This window comes from Xiphophorus couchianus, chromosome 12 (assembly GCF_001444195.1).
Source record: "Xiphophorus couchianus chromosome 12, X_couchianus-1.0, whole genome shotgun sequence".
In the NCBI taxonomy this organism is placed as follows: Eukaryota; Metazoa; Chordata; class Actinopteri; order Cyprinodontiformes; family Poeciliidae; genus Xiphophorus; species Xiphophorus couchianus.
The window spans coordinates 5644806-5666819 of record NC_040239.1 but is presented as its reverse complement, the minus strand read 5'-3'; the positions used below and the strand labels follow the sequence as shown (position 1 = coordinate 5666819).

The 22014-nt window shown below is 36.6% G+C and overlaps 1 protein-coding gene across 2 annotated transcripts; it reads left to right on the top strand.

Moving 5' to 3' along the window:
• Nucleotides 1-1376: 1376 nt before the first annotated feature.
• Nucleotides 1377-12250, top strand: suds3 (SDS3 homolog, SIN3A corepressor complex component). 2 transcript variants are annotated; one of them, XM_028034660.1, is made up of 12 exons: nt 1377-1580; nt 3765-3834; nt 3922-3977; nt 4422-4493; nt 5171-5190; nt 5284-5440; nt 6267-6362; nt 6455-6516; nt 6623-6644; nt 7364-7469; nt 8316-8400; nt 11374-12250. In XM_028034660.1, the coding sequence occupies exons 1-12, from the start codon at nt 1469-1471 to the stop codon at nt 11470-11472; spliced, it is 957 nt and encodes a 318-aa protein (XP_027890461.1). In that variant the 5' UTR covers nt 1377-1468; the 3' UTR covers nt 11473-12250. The 2 variants fall into 2 exon arrangements, with proteins under 2 accessions (XP_027890461.1, XP_027890462.1); XM_028034661.1 differs by lacking the exon at nt 1377-1580 and adding an exon at nt 2924-3051.
• Nucleotides 12251-22014: the final 9764 nt, after the last annotated feature.

The following is a 22014-nucleotide window of genomic DNA, read 5'->3' as shown; positions in this document are numbered from 1 at the left end:
CCTCAAAGCTATCAATATTAAAATCACCAACAAGGATACAATTTATATTTTTTCCGATTAAAAGAATATAGGATTACATCCAATTTGTTGATGAAGATAGTAGGATTAGAATCTGGTGGACAATAAATTTCTCCAATGATGAGATACTTGCCCGTGTTTATTTTGACAGACAGACAGATATTTGTGTTTCCATCAGATGAGCCCATGTCAAAGCAATAACAGGGGTCCACTGTTGGCTGGTGTGGAGCGACACAAGTACCCACTGAAATAGGATGGAGCGACATACACACTCCAGGATGGGTGAATGAAGAAGAAATGACCAAAACTGATCATTTTTAAGATAATTTAATAAAATAATTCTGTTGTAGTTCACAAATGTTCCCCTCTGTGCACCACCCAGGTCTGTTACCCAGTTACAGGACTCAACCAAAACTCCTCAGTGTTATTCATTGAGAGCGTCAGCTCCGGAGCGCTCGGACGACCTGTTCAGGCCTGCTACCAACTGCGCCACTGTGCAGCCCTTAATTTGTATTAAAATTTTAAAAAAAATGTGTATTCAGATTAACAAAACCATTACGTTTTCTGCATATTTGTATTTTAAAGCCTGCAATTAAAAAAAGGAAGAAAAAAAATCAGTATTTAAAAAATTACTATAAACTATAACACATCTTAAAATAAGGAGAGTCAAAATAACATCTAGGCACAATCTGAAGCTGGTGTCTTCTTTTTTTAACCACACCAAACTTGACATTGATCTAGCCATATTAAGTTTATTAAAAATGTGCTAATAGTAACCGAGCCATGTGAACTTGCCAACTCTTTGAATGAACGATGTGACCCAGTTTTTCAACTGAAAGCATTATTTTTCGTTAACAAATGTAGGTAAATTCTGTAAACAATAGATGTGCTGCATCGCTAAGTAAAAGCCAACTGGAAGTGACAAAAGACTCTCACTTAAACTATATATTTCCACTTGTTAGCTATGGTAACAGTTGTGATGTGTGCTTTGTACAATTAAATACAGAAATATGACCTTCATAATCAAAACTAGTAGCAATATCAGGTAATGAATCGTTTGAGAACCAACACAGTTAGTTTCTGTTGGTAGCTGAGCAAAACTATTTGGATCTCAAAAATGAAACGGAGTTCCCATTTTCTAATCGGGATTCTGGTCGTTCACATAGATTCCAGTACCCTTGGAACAATTAATAAAAATATTATTTTTGTCAAGCGTACGTTGTTATGAAATACAGTTTGTCTTTTCTTAAGTTAAATTATTAAATACAATCAATGTAACCCTATAAGTTTATAATTTTATTTTATTTTTTTTTAAACATAAATTGTGTACAGGCATATACGTGGACAGCATGGCATACAGAGGTCCTGCCAGTTGTAGGCGCAGTTTCAAGAAGCCTGCAAAACACAAATCGATTGTTTATTTCATGTTTGTTTACATCCACACGGATAAATGGCTTCCACTTTGATTTCTCCTATGGTGGATTATTACAACGACGAAGAGGAGCTCGATAGCGTGGATGACGATGATGACCGGAGTTTCAGGGGAAGAGACTCAGAAGAAGGTAATGTTTAAAGGAATCCTCAGCAACACATTAACTGTCGGGCTCCGTCTAGTCTTTGGAAAAGAAACGGAAATGAGCGGTTCTTGCAGAAATATAGCTATAAGCATCTCAACCCAGGCGTTTCAAAAGACTACTTTTGCTAATAGGTGTTTTAACTTACGATGTGTGATTTGCTTTAGGGTACATTTTGCCTTTAGTTCCCATAGCTAGTGACATCAACAACAATTTGTTTGTACAGCAACTCGCTAGCGTGCCCTTTCAAACTATAGACTCCACCCAGATGATTATTAGCAACAAAAAAGTGGGTGGTTTCCATGCTTGAGACAGTTTTCCTTCAACCACATGTTTTATGCTCAACAGTAAGAACGGAAAACCCATTCAGGGAATTTAGACGACAAGCATTTAGATAGTGTGCAAGTTTATTAAGGTTATTTATAGTAAAGACATGTTTAGCGCAAATGTATTTCACTGTTGAGAGATTGGACTGAAAATATTTAATTAAACATAAAATATCAGGGAAAATATGTATTTATTTTCGTTAGAATAATGTGAATTTTTCGTATAGTAAAGATTTAAATCCAATAAATACTGATCAGAAAATATGATGAATGCTTATGGACCAGAAACCTGACTTTTCAATCTTGTTGCATTTTAATAAAGAGGGAAAAAAAACATATCCTTCAGTATTTGATTTGGTGAACACAGAGAGATTAACTTCAGTTAGGTTGGTGTTTAATTAATAATCGGTATTTATTAGATATACAAGCTTTTTTTCCCCCGACTGAGTTTGAGGTCTCCGTCAGATACTTTTTCTCCCTAAAGAGCTGTAATACATAAGAGGACAAATGAAAGAAAATGTATTGCAACGTTTTTATAGAGGCATGTGTCCTGAACCAGTAGCAGATTTTTGTTTAACTCGTAAAAGTGTGTATGGGGAATTAAATGTTGTTGGTTTATAAACTGAAAATGTTGGGAGTTGCGAGTTTTGTTGCATCAATCAATAGCATAAAGCTATTGTGCAGGATTCATATCATATTAATGACAAAAATACTTTCTGATCTCGTGCTGAACGATTGGTGTATCTTTAATGTATTCATAGGAAAATAAAAAAATAATATTAACAACGTTGTAACTACTGTATCGCCCCGTATGAAACCGATCTATCAATCTATGTAATAAGAAGCAGTATTCAAGATGGGGAATTTTACGGGATAACGTTTTTCATTCATTGCCATATCTGTGATCATTTATTTTTTTTTCCCCTCCCCAGTAGTTTTTGCTCATGATAAGCACTGATAATTAGGCAGCCACTGAGCTCGGTGACGTTAGCTATAAGCGCTGACAGGTTGGCCCTGCCTGCTGTGTCCACTGCTGTGCCCTTTTCACACTCCTCACTCAGACCAGACGGATTGCGGTGGATCTCTATTAAAGCAAGGCAAGAAACAAAACGAGGCGATGACAACACTACAAGGTTCGCTAGTCTTCCGACACTGACCTCCAGACGAACAGCTTGGTTTATTTTATGTAGTTTTGCTCCTTCTGGTGTGTTTCTGATGCCCTTGTGAGCTACAGCCGGGTTACTCTTCTAACAGCAGACGGAGCTAACTTCAGCTAGCACACAAATGCTAACTGAAAATGAAACTTGCTGTGTCAGCTTATCTTGGCCTTTTTCCTTTCTTTTCTTTCTGTCTTTTGAGATAAAAACTAACCGATTCTATTCGCCTCTTGACTGTAAACTTTGCTTCTGAGTTTGACACGACGTTTAGCATCGGTGAAAAACGTTAGCGTCCTTTTTTTTTTTTTTTTGAGTTACCGGTGGACTGACAGCACCACCACTATAATGAGCTGACAATCATCCGACTCGGCAAATGTTAAAAGTTTTAAATAACATGGAATGTTATTGATAATGTCGGTTGATTAAACTCACTGAAATTTATCCATCGTCATTGTTTAGCCGAACTTTTTCTCGTGTTGTTTCACAAATGTGGACGTGATCTCCCATTCAAACACGTCCGAGGGCATCCTAAGAAAGGGTGTTCACCATTACCTCACTAGTGCCACGCACGTTCTTTGATCTGCCTAAGATAATCATAGCGAACACACAAAACTCCTGAAATATGTGTGTTAACGTTTAATTTAGAGTTCAGTTTTTTTTAATTCAGTTCCTGTCATTCTTGCTTCCAGACACAGAAGATGCAAGTGAGACAGATCTTGCCAAACATGATGAGGAGGACTATGTGGAAATCAAGGAACAGTAAGAGAATTACCCTTTCTTGCTATAAATTTAGATTAAAAGTTTCTTTTTCTATGATTATGACCTGTATTGTTCATTTATTTGCAGAATGTACCAGGATAAGCTGGCCTCATTAAAAAGACAGCTGCAACAGCTGCAGGAAGGTAGCAAATAAAGTTTTGATTTGATTTGATACAGTAAATGTCAGAAAGCAAGTGCATTCTATGTACATTTCGTTTGATGACAATTATAATAACCCAGACACAATGTCGACCAAAAGAAAGCATTAAAGAAGTGCTCCTTCTTGGTCAAAAACTGAAAAAGAAACCAACAGCTAAATACAAGAAATGATAATGTAGTCTGCCTTTTGTTTATGAATACTCACTGTTTCTGAGTTGCTGACAGTGCTGTTTACAGTTCTGTAGCCACACCAGCTGCTCTCACAGAGTGCTTTGAGTTCAGACTGAAACTATTGTTGAATGTGTTATGCTTTTTTGTTGCTTTTTGAAAGTCCAAGGTTCAGTCTTCCACAGAATAAATTTAAACAGCCAGTAATGTGAGGGATAACACAGAAAGACAGAGTTAAAAAAATGTTTTTGTCCTTGCAGGTAGTCTGCAGGAATATCAGAAAAGGATGAAGAAGTTGGACCAGCAATACAAAGAGAGACTTCGAAATGCAGGCAAGAACACAATGCTTTTTGATTCTGGTGCATCCATATTCAGAGCAGGTTACTGTATGTTTTGGAGTAATCTATACGTTAGTTGGTGTTTTGCCTGAATGTCCATCAGGAGATGAACCAGATCATGTTGAAGTAATGTTGGATGAGTTTTTCTCTTAGAAGGTGGGAAAAATGTTTGCCAGTCACAGCAATCTACGTTTATTAATTGGTCATGTAAAATGCGTATTAGTTCAGATGTGATTTAGCATTTTTATGATGTTGCTGTTAGACAAGAACATTATATTTCCTGCCTGGAGAATCTAGTTCATAGTGCAGGAAATGTTTATTATCAGTAATAGATCACATTTGGATAACTTTTCATATGACAGTAAATATGCAATATAAAATATTAAAATTGTGTGAACTATCCCAGAAGAATCAAGATCAGCTGATTTACTCTATCAGAGGTGACAGGTTGATGCAATCTGCATCCTACAGCAACATAAATTCATTTTGGTTTTCAGTAGTTTTTAGTTCATGAATTGCTTTTGATCCAAAATATTCTATATTCTCTTTGATGGAAACATAATTAATATTTCACAACACAACAAGGAAACTATCTATATCGATCCATAGAGTTTTGAACTTGATCACATACTGTAGATTGAAATTGAGTATGATCTTTTTTTTCTTTATAGAGTTGTTTCTTCACCTTGAGGTAAGTAGATTTGATGGAAAAAAAGGTTCTGTATTTTTATTTTTCCCTTCAGTTAAAAGGCAGACGTGGTTACTGTCTGTTTAATTTCTGCAGACAGAACAGGTGGAGAGGAACTACATAAAAGAAAAGAAGGCAGCAGTGAAGGAGTTTGATGATAAAAAAGTTGAACTGAAAGAAAACCTAATCGCAGAGCTGGAGGAAAAGAAAAAGATGATTGAAAATGAGAAGTTAACAATGGAGCTAACAGGTGGTAAGGAGACATGAATATGTTTGTTAATTAAGGATTGAAATACCTTTTTAAATAAAATCCATATTTAGAGTGAGTTTAGACTATGATATCTAGTTATCAGGCAAAAGTAACAAACTTGGAAAATACAAATTTCTGTTTTGCTTACAGTTCTCTCAAATACTTCTCAATGTCAGCATTTTTTGCATTAAATCTTTAAACTCTTGCACTAAATGAAAAGACAGCTAGAAAAACTGATTTTTTTACTCATTTGTTAGAATTTTCGATTAATTGAAACAAGAAGTGATCTTTATAGTACATTTAAATTATTTTACTGTAAAAAAAAAAAAAGATGCTAGGTAATTGTTAACACTGCCTGAAGAAAGTAATTTTCAGAAACTGACAGCAGGTTTTTTTTTTCTTTTCTGCACCTCTGAGACTCCTGCAAATCTGACTTTTGATGTTCCTTTTCCTGGTCTTGACATGGCAGTTTGTAATTTGGTTTAGCAGGAGGCATATTTCAGTTTTCTTCACTTTGACCATTTTGATGAAACTTGACAGCTTGTACTTTAGAGTACCACTGGTTATCTCGGAGTACAGCAGCAGTAAGATAAATGAGTTTCTGATAGCATCACATTCAGCATTTTTTATCCTGTTTCATCACATCTCGACTTAAATGAGATGGTTCCATATCACCCAGAATACATTACTATCATAGGAACTCAAATCTCTATAGACCATTAAGGAAGTCAGATGAATGCAATCACAGCTGGCATAGGTTAGAACAAGTCATGGTTGAAAATGTATAATGATAATAATATTATAGCATCCTGTTTCCTGTCATTAACAGACTCGATGGAGGTGAAACCCATCATGACGAGGAAGCTGAGGAGGCGACCCAATGATCCAGTACCAATCCCAGACAAGCGAAGAAAACCGGCACCAGATATCCTTCCCATGAACTCTGTACAATTAGCTACATATGAATATAGGTCCATGCATTAAAATGCAAGAAATGTCTACCTTGACTCTTCAAACCTCAGCTAAATTATTTATTAACAGATGAGCAGATAATGGAAGACCTAAGAACACTTAATAAGGTTTGTACTTCTGTTTTCACAGAAGTTCTAACATTAATTTTATATTTTATGTGTTCACAAAATTGATTTCAAATACCTTCATCACTTTTTTATTTTTATTTTACAGCTAAAGTCACCGAAACGGCCAGGTACGTCAGAGCTCATCTTTAATGGCTAATATTATTTTTAAAAGCTTTAATTTAAGGGAATTGCTTGATATTCATTGTAGTACAAAACATTTTCCATCTCCATTTCTTCTAAGTTTTCTTTCTTGTCACACATCTATGTCAAACATTTTTTAAATTAATACAAGTTAAATCTGAATAAAGAAAAACTTCAGTTTCAAAATGTTTTATTATCAATTACAGAATGGTTTTAATTCAGCCACATTGGAATTTCAATGATTAATACGGGTTATGTTAAAATTATGTCCCTCCATGTCAACAATAGCTTATTTTGGGTTTCAACTATACCACTCTAAAACCTTCATTATGCAGCATATACTGCCAATGTCTGGTGGGAAAAGGAGAGACTTTCAACTTGGTTGGGTTTTATGTATTCCAACGTATGAAATGGAAGAAGTGAATGTGCAAGACACAGGTACAAAATAAGGATTTTTATTCCCGTAGTACCATATTAAGGGTCAAGCAAAGCATACTCCTGATTAAGTTAAGTTCATTGTTGGCCTGACTAAAATTTATTCAATTTGGAACAATCTAAAAGAAAAATTGTTATGGCTTTTCTTAACTGGCTTCACATCCAGTTAAGAAACTGAAGCCCCTCAACAAAACCAGATATACAAACCTGCTGTTTATATAACTGATTTTCTGTGTGTTTGTAATGTTTCTGATTGTGTCAACATGTCCAGTCTCTCCTTCGTCTCCTGAGCATGTTCCCTCCGCTCCCGTGGAGAACCCCTCCCAGCGTTACGAGGCCCGCATTGAGGAAGGGAAACTTTACTACGATAAAAGATGGTGAGATTTTATCTCTGTTATCAGAGAAAGCATGACTCTGTGTTTTTTAGGATGCAATTGAAGTTGCTCACGTGTTACATCTGCCACCACTAGATGGCCCCATTGCTACATGTTTGGTCTTCACCGCACATTTTCAAAAAAAACTGTATCAGTTTTTACTGAATGTATACCAATGCTTGAATCAAATATAAACATGAAAAACCTCCTCTTGGGTAATGTGTCTGCATAGCAACCGGTGTTGCACTCTCCTTTGATTTATATGCAAAGATAATAAGAATCCTTGACCAGACTCAGCCCTGACACACTTCTGTTTGAGAATGGAGGTCTGAATCAGAAATGTCAGAACATCTATTCCTTTCAAAAGCGAAGAAGATAATAGAATTCTGCCCTATTAGCTGCTGCCGTAGCCAGGGAAAGTTGAGAGGAGCAAGTTGTGAGGTGCGAGCTGTATCCCTTTGAAGGCGAAGTCTCATTTATTCGCGGCTGAAGAAGACGTCGATGACAGAAAGCTGTCTCAAAGCGCCACAGGGAGATACATGCATCATTATTGTTCAGTAGGCTCTTAATGATCAAATATTTTCAGCACCAATCTGTTCCTCTTGCTCAGCTTTGTCCGTTGACAGTTTCGAACCTTTTGGAAAAATATCCAGACTTTTTGTTTGGTTGTTTTAATCCAATTATCTAATTGGTGCTTTCTCAGGATAAATGTAGTTTGTTTAGGTTGATGAAACTACTTTTGCAACTTTTTGCTGTCTCCTTCCTTGACTATGACTGAGTCAAATTTATATATATATATATATATATATATATATATATATATATATACATTTTTTTTTACTGGGACAGGTACCATAAGAGTCAAGCCATTTACCTGGAATCAAAGGATAACACAAAGATTAGCTGTGTCATCAGCTCAGTTGGGACCAATGAGGTAAGTTAAATTTATTAATGTTATTAGTGCACTTAACTCTTTGATTAAGTTGCATTTACTTTGTGATTAGGCCTGTCATGGTAACAAATTTTGCTGAGCGATTAATTGTCTCAAAAATTATTGCGATAACCGATAACATTGTTTGAAGACCTTTTCACACTGATTTAATGGAAATGATGTAATAATGCATATGATTTCTTGCCAAAAATAGATACACTTTATTTTCAAAAGAACACTTAACGCTGGAACTGAGAAACAAAATAAACAAAACAACCAAAAACAAAAATAAAGTGGATTCTCAGTCTCCATTAACAAAAAATTTACTTGAATGAAAACTAAACAACATAAAGCCAAAGTGGAAATAAATAATGCATTCAACCAAAAGAGTGCAGATTATGAAGTCTGTATAATATATTGCCCTTCAGTAATAATTAGATTTAAATAGAGAAGATGGGCACATCGACTACCTGATGCAATAGTTTACACTACTCAATTTTTGCCCCGATTTTCCCCTTACGATAATCTTAGAGTGTTGGGTGTGTGTTATGGTAGATCATTGTGGCCGCTCTCATCAGGGGTTTTCCCCGACTGGGAGCGTTAACGCAGCCTGTTGAATGTGACAGGTAGCCAATCAGAAAGCGTGGATTCCCCTCCGTGCATTCTAAGGGGAAATTACGGAGGGGAATCCAGTGGACAATGGAGATATGTGGAAACAACATTAATGTTTATTCAACATTTTGTGCAAAGAATATAGAAATGACAAGGGGAGGAGTTGGCGCGAAATTGCTACCGTAGTTGATAAACCCGGTAACTTTTCAGCTGTTGTTCGTTAACGTGACATAAATAGGTTCTAATGATTTTTATTCAGTCGGGATGTTACGCTGACACTAGCCACATGCATTGCTGGTAGATTGTAGTAAAGCATTGATTAAAGCCTGGTTTTAAAATTAGTTAACTGGACTTGTAGCCATTATTTTGTGCCCATTGTTGGACACCACACAGCAGGATCGAACCCGATCGAACCGTTATACCTAGGATTTATGTCGGCTAATGTGTGATCTCTCAGGTTTTGAAAATGGGCCGACAACTCTTAAGATCGTGTAGTGTGCGCTGGGCATTACACTAAGGAAATGAGGAAGGGAGGAGTCAGTGGAGAGCACCAGAGTTGAGCCCTTTTTCATTCGGTGTCATCAACAGAAAGAGACAAAGACTGGAAGTAACTATAAAGCTGATAATTAAAATGAGGTCGATAGTTTTAATTTATCGTTCAATTAATTGATTTATTGTTTATCGCGACAGGCCTATTTGTGATCATTAAAACCTTTTTAGTACAAGAATGACTAATTGACTTTAGTGTTGCATGTACAAGTCAGTACGATCTACTTGATTAGCCCTGCTCACCCAGTGTTTTATTTGTAATTTAGGTCAAATGCTAATGCAAATTTCTAATCTTGTTATTTGGCAGCTCCTATGTCTTTAACAGCTGATGAAATACTCTATTCTTTATGACTAACTGAAGCTGTAGGTTTTAAATGAACAAGGACAATTTCAAATCTAGGGCAGCCTTTATAGCTGAGATGTAAAGCGTTGACAGTGATTTGATTGTAATTTACTTAATTTCTTGGCTGATTAGTTGAATTAGTTGCATCCTTTAAACTTGCAGGTGTTGGTAGTTAAAAAGCAACTCTGCTCCACTGTTTTGTTATGTATTTACAAACAGTATTTTTTTGTGTGTGAAGGCAATTTGCTCCAAAAATGTACTTTCCAATAAGTTCATAAAATTAGAAATTAGCCTAGGTTTATGCATTTTATTCGTCATCACCTACATTACACCCATATCAATTTCTATGATTTTACATAAAGTAACATAGTAAATGAATTTAGTTCATTTACTATGAAAATGATTTCAGGCTAATCTCAAGTGAATACAAATACCAACCAGAAATGACACTAAGATGAATCCAAAATGGAAAGGCTTTGTTTGCTCACCATGACTCAGCTTGTTGAACCACCTTTAGCAGCAGCATCAGTCTCTCCTATTGTTCTGGTGGTCTTTTGGCCTTTCTACTTTACTTTTCTTTTGAAGAATCTTTACAGCAACATTTAATTTCCAATTGGGATCATTAAGTATTTTGTAATTGAAATCATCACCCCTCCAACACAGTGCTTGCTGTGTCGTTCTGTGTCTTATAGTCAAGCAACTTTCTTTTGGTGTCTCCTCTCTACTTGCAAATTAATGTCATGCTATCATATCCTACTTGAAGAGAACAGGCTTTTTAAGTCAAGCTTGTTGGGTCTTTGTTATTATTATCATAAGCTTTAACATTGAACATGCTAACCTTCTTCTTCTTTGGCAATTTCTCTGAACTGTGCACTCTGACCTTGAGAAGGATTTGCCAGATCCTTTGTTCTTGGGAGGATTGGCAACTACCTTTTCTGAGGTCTTCTTTTTTTAAACTGTTACCTTTAACCCAGAACTGTTTCTACATACCCACAGACAGCCAAATCAGATGCTTTTACAGTTGTGGTTGCTCTCAGTGATGATTGATAAAACAGTGGCATTTGATGATCAGCATCCGGCCAATACTTTTACTTTTCAATTCTATGGAAGCAACAAAAGTGAACTTGGTTTTCCCATGACTGTACAAATTATTTTTATTTTAGCTTTGTGATATATTTAATAACCAATACAATTGTGGGATCAGTTATTGTAATCTTGAGATTAAATCTTGAATCAAGATCAGGCTTTTTATTTTATTATATAAAACCCAACTGGAATGTGGGTTAGTCCTACTTTACCTTGACCACAAACCAGCACTGTTAAGAATGTAACACTAAAACTTGGAAATGTAACTTATTTGTAGTTGTATGCCTGAACAAAACATGACGTACAGATATTGTCCACAATCACTACATCCTTTCATTACATTGATAAATGACAAGTCTTCCTCTCCTTCTGTGTTCGCTGTGCAGATTTGGGTGAGGAAGACGAGCGACAGTACAAAGATGAGGATCTACCTAGGGCAGCTGCAGAGAGGAACATTTGTCATCCGTCGACGGTCTGCTGCGTGAAATGTTCCCCGGCTCTGCCCCACCCAACCCCATCTGTTCATTTATTTGTCCTGCCGTTTAACCACCAACTCACTCAATCATCCACTGTCTCCCTCGTTGGTGCATTTTCAGTTTTACCATGTGGCTCTTATTTGTACCTAATATTTTTTCATATACACTACCCCAATTTTCTTAATAAAACATGAATGCAGAGTTTCAGAACTTTTTTCTTTGTCTTTTAAAACGCTTACTGGTTTCCAGTATTGTGACTATGTACCATGTTTTTGGAACAATATTGAGTTTATTTTTGCTTTTTATGCAAAGCAGTTAAAACACATTTTCCAAAATTGGCAACTGTTTGCCAACTGAATCTGCTGTGTTAATTTTAACAGAGAAAATTGTGAAGAATTACTGCTTGTTCGGTATGACCCGCCCACCTAAATTAGTCGTTTTCAAGAATATCTCTGTTGGAATGGTAAACAAAAGCTGCTTGTCATACAAATACCTACAGTATAAGTAACTTGTTACATTTCCAAGTGGATGAGAAGAGGGAAATCTGGGCCTCTCTGCTTAGGCTGCTGTCTCCTCGACTCAACACTGGATAAGGAGAATATAACTGATGGATTCTATGTATACTGAACCTGTTTTTTGTCTCTTGTAAAAAAAAAAATGTATTTTGTCATTTCATGTCACCTCCATATGTAAACAGTCTGGAATAACTCAGATGTGTTGGCATGTGGTTTTCAGGTGATTCACTTATTTTTTGTTTTATTAAAATGATTTAGCTTTTTAATAATTTTTAGAAGGGTCTCTGATTTAATGATGGTGTAATCCTTCAGGTCACTGTGAAGTATTTTGTGCCAAGAGTAAATGACATGCCTTAAGTAGTTTTAGTTACCGTTTAATGATTTTAGATGTGTTTCCATTATATAACTAAGTAATTTGACATTTCGGAAATAAATTTGATTAAGAAACACGCCATTTCGGAAAAAAACATAAAACAACTCCTTTTCGTTAAAGTTTTGGCGCTAGGATGAGGTGGTTTTTTGGCCTTAAAGAAATTGCAAAACTGCAACACTTTATCAGCGTCACGCAAATCACATGACTATTTTGTTAAAATAATTTATAAATTAGCCAATTGCAAACTAAAGCTACAATCAGTCACTGGCTGATTGAAAAAAGGCTGTCTACATTTTTAGCTGCAACTATCAGATGGTAGGGTAAAAATTTGGGGTGAATAACTTGAAAGTGTATCCATTCTGTATTTCACCAACATGCCAGGCTTGTGTTGATTGTATAATTTTGTGTGGGCTATTTTATTGGCTTATTTTTGGTCTCGGTGCCAACTGGGTATAGTCTAAACACCACTTGCAACCTGAATATAGCTGCAGACAACTTCCATGCCTTTATGAACACAGTATACCCATTTTCCAATGAGAATAATGCACCATATCATAAAGCTCAAATACTCTGCTGCTGGTTTCTTGAACATTTCAGTGAGTTCTTTGTACTCCCAGATTTCACACATCATGGATGTGTGAAATCTGCAGAAACAGTGTGATGCAGAAACAGTGTGATGCTGTTATGTATGTATATATTAACTAAAATCTCAGGAATGTGTTCAGTTGATCACTTTCTCATCAATAAACTATTCTGGATGTACGGAGGTGACAGGTGAAACACACTGAAGATGTAATTCTAAATCCTCTACTACAGTTAGGCTTGTAATCATTGAACAGCTTAATTAATTTAAATTTGTTGCAAGTGCAAAGAATAAACTACTGTTATGTGGTGGGGTCAGAATGTGAAGCGAAGGTCATCACAAACCTTGGCTGTGTAATGTGGGACTGTTTTTACAATCAACTAAATTTACCACAGGTGGACTCAATCTAACTGTTAATGAATTATCAGTAGAAGCTCAGTTTTGAACTTTATTGCAGAGACTGAATATTTATTATGTAAATGTGATTTCTTGGTTTTCTATTTTTAATACTAAAAATTTATATTTGTTTTTAATTTGCAAAAATCTCAAAAACATTATTTCTACATTGTTGTATTAGGATTTTTGTGTGTAGAATTTGGGGGAAAGGGTTTAATTTAATACAATTTGGAATTAGAATAACAAAATGAGGAAAAAATGAAGCACTGTGAATATTTTAAATAGGTTCTTTGGTCTGAGGTCCCTTTTCTGTCCTTAAATATTATATAGCATCTTGAAAAGCTCCTTTTTTGTGTCAAGGACAAGCATTTGAATATATCCTTCTGGCTTTGTAGAGAGGGAATATTTTATTGGACATCACGTGGACTTGACAGCATCTCCATATAATCAATGTGACCCAGTGAGCTCACATCTCCTGTCCAGTCATACAGCCTCTTTCAGCCATCTCTCCACTTGGTAAACAGCTGAAATGTTTGGCATTCAGCGCAGGTCTTTGCCAGCTGAACAGCCTGCCATTTCCTTCCTGTGTGTCCTATCATTTTAACCGGATGGCATGTCTCACTATTCCTCTGACTTAATGACGCTGCCGCTTGGCAAGAAGGGCAATTATTTTCCACACCACACAAAATGTGAGGCTCACGTGAAAAGGCTCGCTGTCTGGAAGCCACAAGGTGTGATTGCTCAGTCTTTGGTGATGATATGAATTGAGCTGATAGTCAATGTGGTGCCTGTCTGCTTTCTTTATTGCATCACCTGCCTCACCCTTGGTTAAGGGCACAGTAAAATTCACTGATATGAATAATTTGATGTATCAGTTTTTAGTTTCTTGTTTTTAGTCATTTTAGGCAGCACATTTCAGTAGATTTAGGATTAGGAGCTGTGACATAGGGAAGACACAATATGATCTCCTCATTTCAGACTCAATGTCTATTTCCAATTTTTGAGCAAAATATTTTGATGTTTAAATATTGAAAATGTTGTTATTCTTTAAATGTTTCTAATAAAGAAATATTTACCTTTATGTACCAAAAAAGCAAGCACATCAAAAATAGCCCACATGATCAGCATAAATATTACAATTAATGACCATGATAGTAATACACAACAGTAATACATAAAATCACCTTTTTGGAGCTTTACATCATATTTTAATGTTATTCCCTTATTAAAAACATACCTAGTGTTGTCTTGATTATTTCATGCATGTTTGAGAATTTCTTTAATCTCTTGTGGCAACCATTCAGCTGCAGTGTCCAAGCTTCCCAGGTTACAGACAGTCCTCCCCCAGGATTCTCTTACTCAGCTCCTTCGGACTAGTTGTCAGCAATTAGCAAACACCTGGTGGAACTGTGCATCTGCTGAGCTCATTATACAAGCTGCTTCTCAGTGCAATTCTGGTGAAAACATTGCTGAAGGTTTAATAGAAGAGCCATGTTGTGATGACTTCCTGAAGGCAGAGTTTCAGAAAGAGCAAGAGTTTCTTAAAGAATGCATTCAATTACAAAGTCAAATTTCTTTTAAGTCATATTTGATTTGAATAACATTTTTATAACAACTGAAATTATCATAGTTACTTGATTGTACTATAACATGGCACTATATGGCTGAAAAATACACAATACTGCCACTTTAAGGTGTAGACTTCAAATATATCAACAGGTGCATCTATTCTATTCAAATGTTGTGAATTAACCTTTTTAAGGAGTATAACGCCATGACTTTTTAATACAGGCCTTTGAAAATAACTTAGACAGTAATTTTAGTGGATACAAACTTCAGAATTTGAAGAAAGTAATAAAAATGCTTTTAAACAGCAGAAGCAGTTACATTTAAAACCAAAAAGGAACCATGAAGCTACCTAATGGTAATACTGAGGCTCAGTTGCAAAATTATCTGTATTTTTACCATAAAGCCTATGAGCCGATGGTAAGATAAGGTTTACTCAGAGTTCTCCAATTTGACCAATTTTGCTGTCTTACTATGTTCACACTTAATAAACTGCAGGACTGATTACTGTCCAAATCCACGCCTTTTAAATGAGCCATCTCTTGCTCTCTGGTGGTGTATAACACCCAAGCTTTTACTTCAGGTAGGTGTATATGCTGCTAGAATCAATATGCTGAGTAAGCAGGGGAGACAGGAGGAGCAGTTAAGCATGTAGGCAGTCCTCTGGTGATGAATCCATTTTTCTCTCACACACTATCTGTTCAACAGAGTGTGTAAAACTCCAGCTGACACTTGCCATGTGCAAAACAAAAAAGGGATTTCTCTGGTCCTCAGTGATGAGAAGTCATTACAAAGCCTCAACTGTGGTTTTAGGTGTGTTGGTAAACCTCACAGGAGCTGTTACCCTTAGCCAGCTATTGCTTATGTGCTGTAAAAAGTCACCAGGGGCATCAATAGAAAAATCCTCTTCAAAATCTCCCACCGACTCCAGCTCCAGTAGCTAACTCCCTCTTTTATCTCTTTCCTCCTGTTTTGAGCATTCGGTGCACTGCATGTTAGCACAGTGATACATGGCTGCAGGAAGGAGAGCTGCATCTCCCCCTGTATTATCTGCTGGAAAACGAGTTGGACCCAGGCAGATTTTGATTTGCCTCCGGTGAGCAGAATTAAATTGATGCCATGTTGGTCCTTGGGAGTTGTTTGAGCATTTGTGTGCACGTGCAAGTTCTTGTTCGCACAGTTTATCACCCTCCTGCAGGTCTGCAGTGGGAGAGGAATTCATTTAGAATGCAAGATCCTCATCTGAGTGTTGATATTTGACCTGAGGTTACGGAGAAGAGCTAAAGCCACACTGAATCATTTGGTAACTGAGGCCAGAATTGTTTTCACCTTGTAGTCTGGGGAATGTAGCTATTGGATTTTCATGCTCAATCAGAAAGGTTACGTCTCTTCATCTGGAATCCTGGAGTTAAATTGATAAAGTAAAATAGCAGCAGTGCTGCTAATTAGCAACAACTTTAAGTTCCTCATGCAACTTTTAAAGGTCGGAAATCTAACTTTTATTTAAAAAATAGTTTATTTACATATTTGTTAAAATTGTACCTATGTTGTGACAGTTTAATATGAGACAATCTGTGAAAAGATTACTTTCCTGCCAGTACTACAATTTCCATCTGGGGGTTAACGCTAATTTGGTTTGAAACACCCAATATTCTACAGCTTCTGTTTTTAGACCTGTTCCCATTTTTCTTTTCGAAAGTAAACTTCATCTTCTTCTAGCTGATCTAATCCCATCACAATGTTGTGATCATTTCAAACATAAAGTTGTCAAGAAGCTTCTGCTCATTTCAAATTCAGGTCAATGAATAAATTCTTCATACGCTCATAAAGTATTTGTTTTTTGTCGTTTGATGTTGTGCAACAAAGTGTGCATCAGAATTAAATAATCCATTTTGGAAACTGCCATGGGAGCCACTGATGAGAGTAAGAAGTATTAGTATTTGCTAGATTTGCCCCCAAAACTCCTCTGCTTCTAGTTTGGTCCTCCACTTTTTGAAGTCAAAACAAAACAAAGAAACAAATTTAAAAGAACTGATTCCAACTTCAATTGGAGAAGCTTTAACTACTGTATAGCTGTGATGTGTATTTTTTCAGTATGGTTGAGATTGGTATTGTCCAAATTAAATTTTGTATTTTATTTCCCTGCAGCCTTTTGTTTACTTAAAGAGAATTGGCTAATGATGATGGTGTCATTTTAAGCTCCTGTTTGTTGATCAGTTTTAGCACAAAGGACCTTCTGAAAAACCTTCTCTTCATGGTTTTAAAGATAGCCGCATTATCAAACCAAGCCTTCTAATGAGAACACCGAGTCCTGATTCGGCTGATCTCATCACTTACAAACAGTTGTGCAATTACTGATCTTGGCATATGAAAATATTGACTCCTGGTAGCATTTACTCACAGCAAACACAGTTGACAAAAAATACCTATAAATGACTGTTTAAATTCAAGGAAAACTTTTTTGTTGACAATATAAAAGTGAACCTTTTTCATGAAAATAAACACTATTTCAATCTGGCCACTTCAGGAGTCTCACAGTTCACCTCTCATGTACTTAGCTGATCAGTTGCTATGTCAGCAATGAAAATAATAATAATAAAAAAACAAGCATAAATCCCCTGTCCATATTGAAAAACCATCCTGCATATAATTTTGAGAAGGCATGCATAAAATAGGAGCAACAACAACAACAGCAACAGTATTTGCAAAAAATCATCTGGAAGCAACTGTACAAGTTTATCACACAATTTCTGCATTCACAGGACTCCTCAAGGTGCTCTATCACCTAAAGAGAGGTTCCTACCTTGAAAAGACAAATTATGTCTTGCCTTGTGAGAGCCAGGCAAGCATATGGAGGACGGTGCATACAAACAATTTATCTCCCCTTCAAGCGGTCCTTTATTTTATCACTGCGACCTTTAAAGAACAGAAAACATGTCTTCTCGCTCTCCTGAGCTTCATGAATGTGGACAGGTAAATGTTGATGTGCTCACATGTTTGACAGGTAGATTGCTTAACTTGTTTGCCAAAGGCTAGATGAGAAATCTCGTGGACCACTAATAATATAATGCGGTAGTTGTAAACACCAGCAGCCTGTAGTTATCTTGTTTTAATAAGATACCTCAACAAAATCTTGACAGTTTTGCAAACTTACTTCAATAGTATGAAATAAAATTCAGTAAGTAAAGGAAGTTTAGAAAAAAAACGTATACATACAAAATCATTGCATTTGAATTGTTTTGTTCAAAAACAGAATTTAAATGCTTTGTAATGTTTCAGAATACCAGATTTTTCTTGAATTACGTTTTGTACAAGGCTGTTCTGATTTTTGAAAATCTCTGATCTGTCCATATTACAATGAATATACAGTATTTTTACCCTAAAAAATAGTCATCAATTGAATATATTTTAGGCAAGTAGACGCCACCTACTTGCCGCCAAGTAGACTTAAACTGTTGAACACTGTAGGAAAGTTACACAGCAACTTAGAACTTTCATTTTTCTAAATTTCCCTTAGATTAGAATTGAGCATAACAGCTTTCACCTAAAAGCAGTATAATTGGTGCTGTGCTCTAAAACCGATTGATTTGTTAGACATTCGACATGCACTGGGACAAGTAAAGCACCATGGAGCGGAGAGCCATATGCATTGGTCAAAGTTCAGTTTGCACTGTGACACATAATCACACATCCAACAGATACAGGATGTCTGTGAAGTTGTCCTAACTGGACAGAATGTAGCACATCAATGTGGAAAAAGAGCTTCTGCACATTGCTGTTGGGATCATGTGTCATCCCAAATGTTCCCCCTTTCTTCTCTCACTGTAGCAGGATCTGGTTTTAACATGAAAAGGCATTACCATAGCTGTTGATACTGCAGTTTTCACTCTCCTTAGTTACTTTAGGAACTGTTTATTTTGCTCTGTACTCAAAAATAGGTTTCAAAACTGACCTCTATAGTGCATGCTGTCCGGCATTCACTGGCTTACCTAGAGCACAGCTACTAATGAATGGTCAGCTTCTCATCTTCTTCTAATAATGATAGCATAGATAGCGGTGGCACTGTGAACTTTTGACCCTTTCCTTCCACTAATGCCTTCCACCCACCCGGATGAACATCTTGCTCCATTTCAGCATTATTAGCTCTGATCGAGCTTGGAAGTTTTTTTTCTTCTTCTTTTCTATGAAAGTGGGAAAAAAGGAGGGGAACTGGATGTGATTAAAGCCCATTGATTGTGAGATGTCTTCACAAGGCATGGCGGAGAGCTCTGAGTGCTTGCCAATGCCTCATTTGGAGTGGAGAGGAGGGGATAATGGATTCCATCTTGTCGTTCCTTGCTTTTTTTAGCGGTTCGTGACAGAGCTGGGATGTCATCACTTTGATTGCACTGTTGTCGCTTTGTTGCGAATCTCTCCTCAGTCCTGAATTCCTACTGCAGCTTTACAAGCACATTTGCTGACAGCAAAATCTTGCAAATAGGCAACAAAAGACATATACTGCTGCCAGAGATTTAAGCTAATAAGGAGAGAAATTTGCCAGAGCATGATATGATACCTCTTCTTCCATTAGCTTTATTAGGGCTGAGTGTAAAATGACTTCCAATTAGAGTTTCCTAGACAACATACTGGCTCTGCATAGTAATAGTCTTTGCCTCTTGAGTTTCACTTTATTTTTTTGCACTTGTCAGGAAATTGTTTTCCCTCTCCCATGGCCTTTCAGAGGTAATTTTATGTGCTGCAATGTCTGTGCTATCAAGAAAGGCAATTTGTCTCTTCTGTCTGTAGCCTTGCATGTTGAGAACACAAAAATACTCCATGAAGACTATATGGACTTGTTTGTACCTACTGTAAGGATATCTTTTTATTCGTACTTTATTATGTCAGTGTAAAGAATAATTGTCATAAATAACGTTGCCATAATGTTCCCATACGAGATTTGGAAATAAAAAGAAGCACAAGGACTTTTTGAGGCAAACATCAGGCAGTCAACATGCCTTGCTGGAGATGCCATGTCCCATGGAATACCTCATCTGTTTCCATTAGGTCTGATTATAGCACCATCCCATCGCAGAATACATAAACCAAGCTCAGGTCTTACAGGTGTTGCATGCTGATGTCTTCACCTCCATTTGCCACAGTCTGAGTAATAGTGAAGCAAAATGTCCAATTCATTGGAGAGTGAAATGCAATCACAAAATTTCTCTCAACAGAGGCGAAGTGCTCAGACTGAGATATTTCTGGAGATTGCAGTACAGCGGCTCCAACAATGCCGAGTTTTCTTTATAAAGAGAGTTTATTCTCTACAGGAGTCTGACTGTAACTCATACAGAAAATCAGAGGAAATAAAACTCCCCCAAATCCGTTTAAGCGGGAAATGTTATTGAGGGAGGAATTACGTTTTATAAAATCTTTCCTGGAACAGAGTTCTGCTGTCAGTTTGTGTGAGGTTGGAAAGAGGAATGCTCTCATTTTAGTCAGGAAACTTTTGGAAATTAGCAGAAATCACCACCAACAGTCAAATATTGTAGTCAAGTATTTTTTAAATTCAAGATAAAAAAGTATATAGAATTTTATTGCAGTACCTTCTGGATAAGTATGAAAAAAGAAGTATATGGGACATAATCTTTCTTTCCTTCCTTGAACCCTTACTTTGTGTCTGTCCTTCTTTGCTCCCTCGGGTCTCTCCATCTTTCCTTCCTTAGTTTAATAAGTTAAAATTTTAGTGTTCAATATTTTTTAAGCCCCAGCAAATATTTGATGCAAATATCACCAGAAACACAAAAATGGAACAGGACTATTGATGAATCTACAGTGGATCCCCAGTATTTGTGGCGATTTGGGATCGCTGGTGTCCTTAATCTCCTTTAGTCTAAAGTTTACCGACACCAAATATACCTTAAATTGGACCAACACGCACTAAGGCAGGAGCTAATATAAACAATTTTTATCAGACAATGCTGGTCTCCGTTCTTTGGGCTACAGCCAACGAGTGCCAAGGAAAATAAATGTTGCTTCTACACTGGCTGCTTTGCAAACCCTAGCCAACTGCGTGTCACCTAGCATTGTACTTTTGTATTTTAGCTTACCAGGATGCATTTCCTTTCAGATATTTTTGATAAAATCTGTGAACATGAGATTTTTTTTCTCAAATGTCTTTGCAAATTTTGCATGATTCTTGTCTCCCTTCGATGTTCTGTCTGACATTTGTCCCATTGAGCTAGATTTCTTTGGAGGCATTTCATCTGGGCCAATCAGTGAACAGAAAGAGGAGTTGTGAACGATCATTTAGAGTTTTTGAATTGTAGTCTGCCTATGGTTGTAGATAGGACTACCTCCAGCTTTCTTTAACAACCATCTCATTTGGCTCAACATTTTTCTTTTGGCAGTGGGGGATGGTTATTTACAATGCACACAATTTATGGTAAGCTTCATAGCGTAGCTTCTTTCACAATCAAGCTGGTGCATTACATACGTCACAGCCAAACATTAGAGATTGGGTAAAATCAGAACCAATTGTTTAAATCAGAGTCCATACTTCTAATAAGCAATTGTTTCTCAATAGCCGAGAGTCCAGACACTATTCAAAGCAAAGCATAGAACAAGGGGCTCTTTATCTAGTCTGGAGGACTCCAAAACGTTTTATACAATATATTCACTCAGAAGAAAGACTATCATACAATTGGCACCACCGGTCCCTCTGACCACCACTAGCAGGCATGGTAGTGTTTTGTCAAAGGACTCTACAACTGAGATAGATGGCACTGAACAGAGTCAACAATGCTGCAAAAACATTTATTATCAAAAAACAAAAGAGAAAATAAAAAAAACATTGCTGTATCCTTTACTTGTCAAGGCTAAACTGCTTTTACACTAACTTTTTTGCAATCACGCACCTTGTACTGAAAAGCACAAAATAAATAGCACCCAGCTGTGTTTATAACTGTATATAACTAATATCGGCGTATAAAAAATACCCACCATCAGATCCCAGACAGCTGCAGGTTCGACTTTATAACCACTCTGGCATTACAAATGTTTCCCAGAGGCTCTCTCTGGAGGTCTGATTGACTGAGGCAATATTTAATGACGCTGCTGTGTAATGATGGCTGGCATGCAAT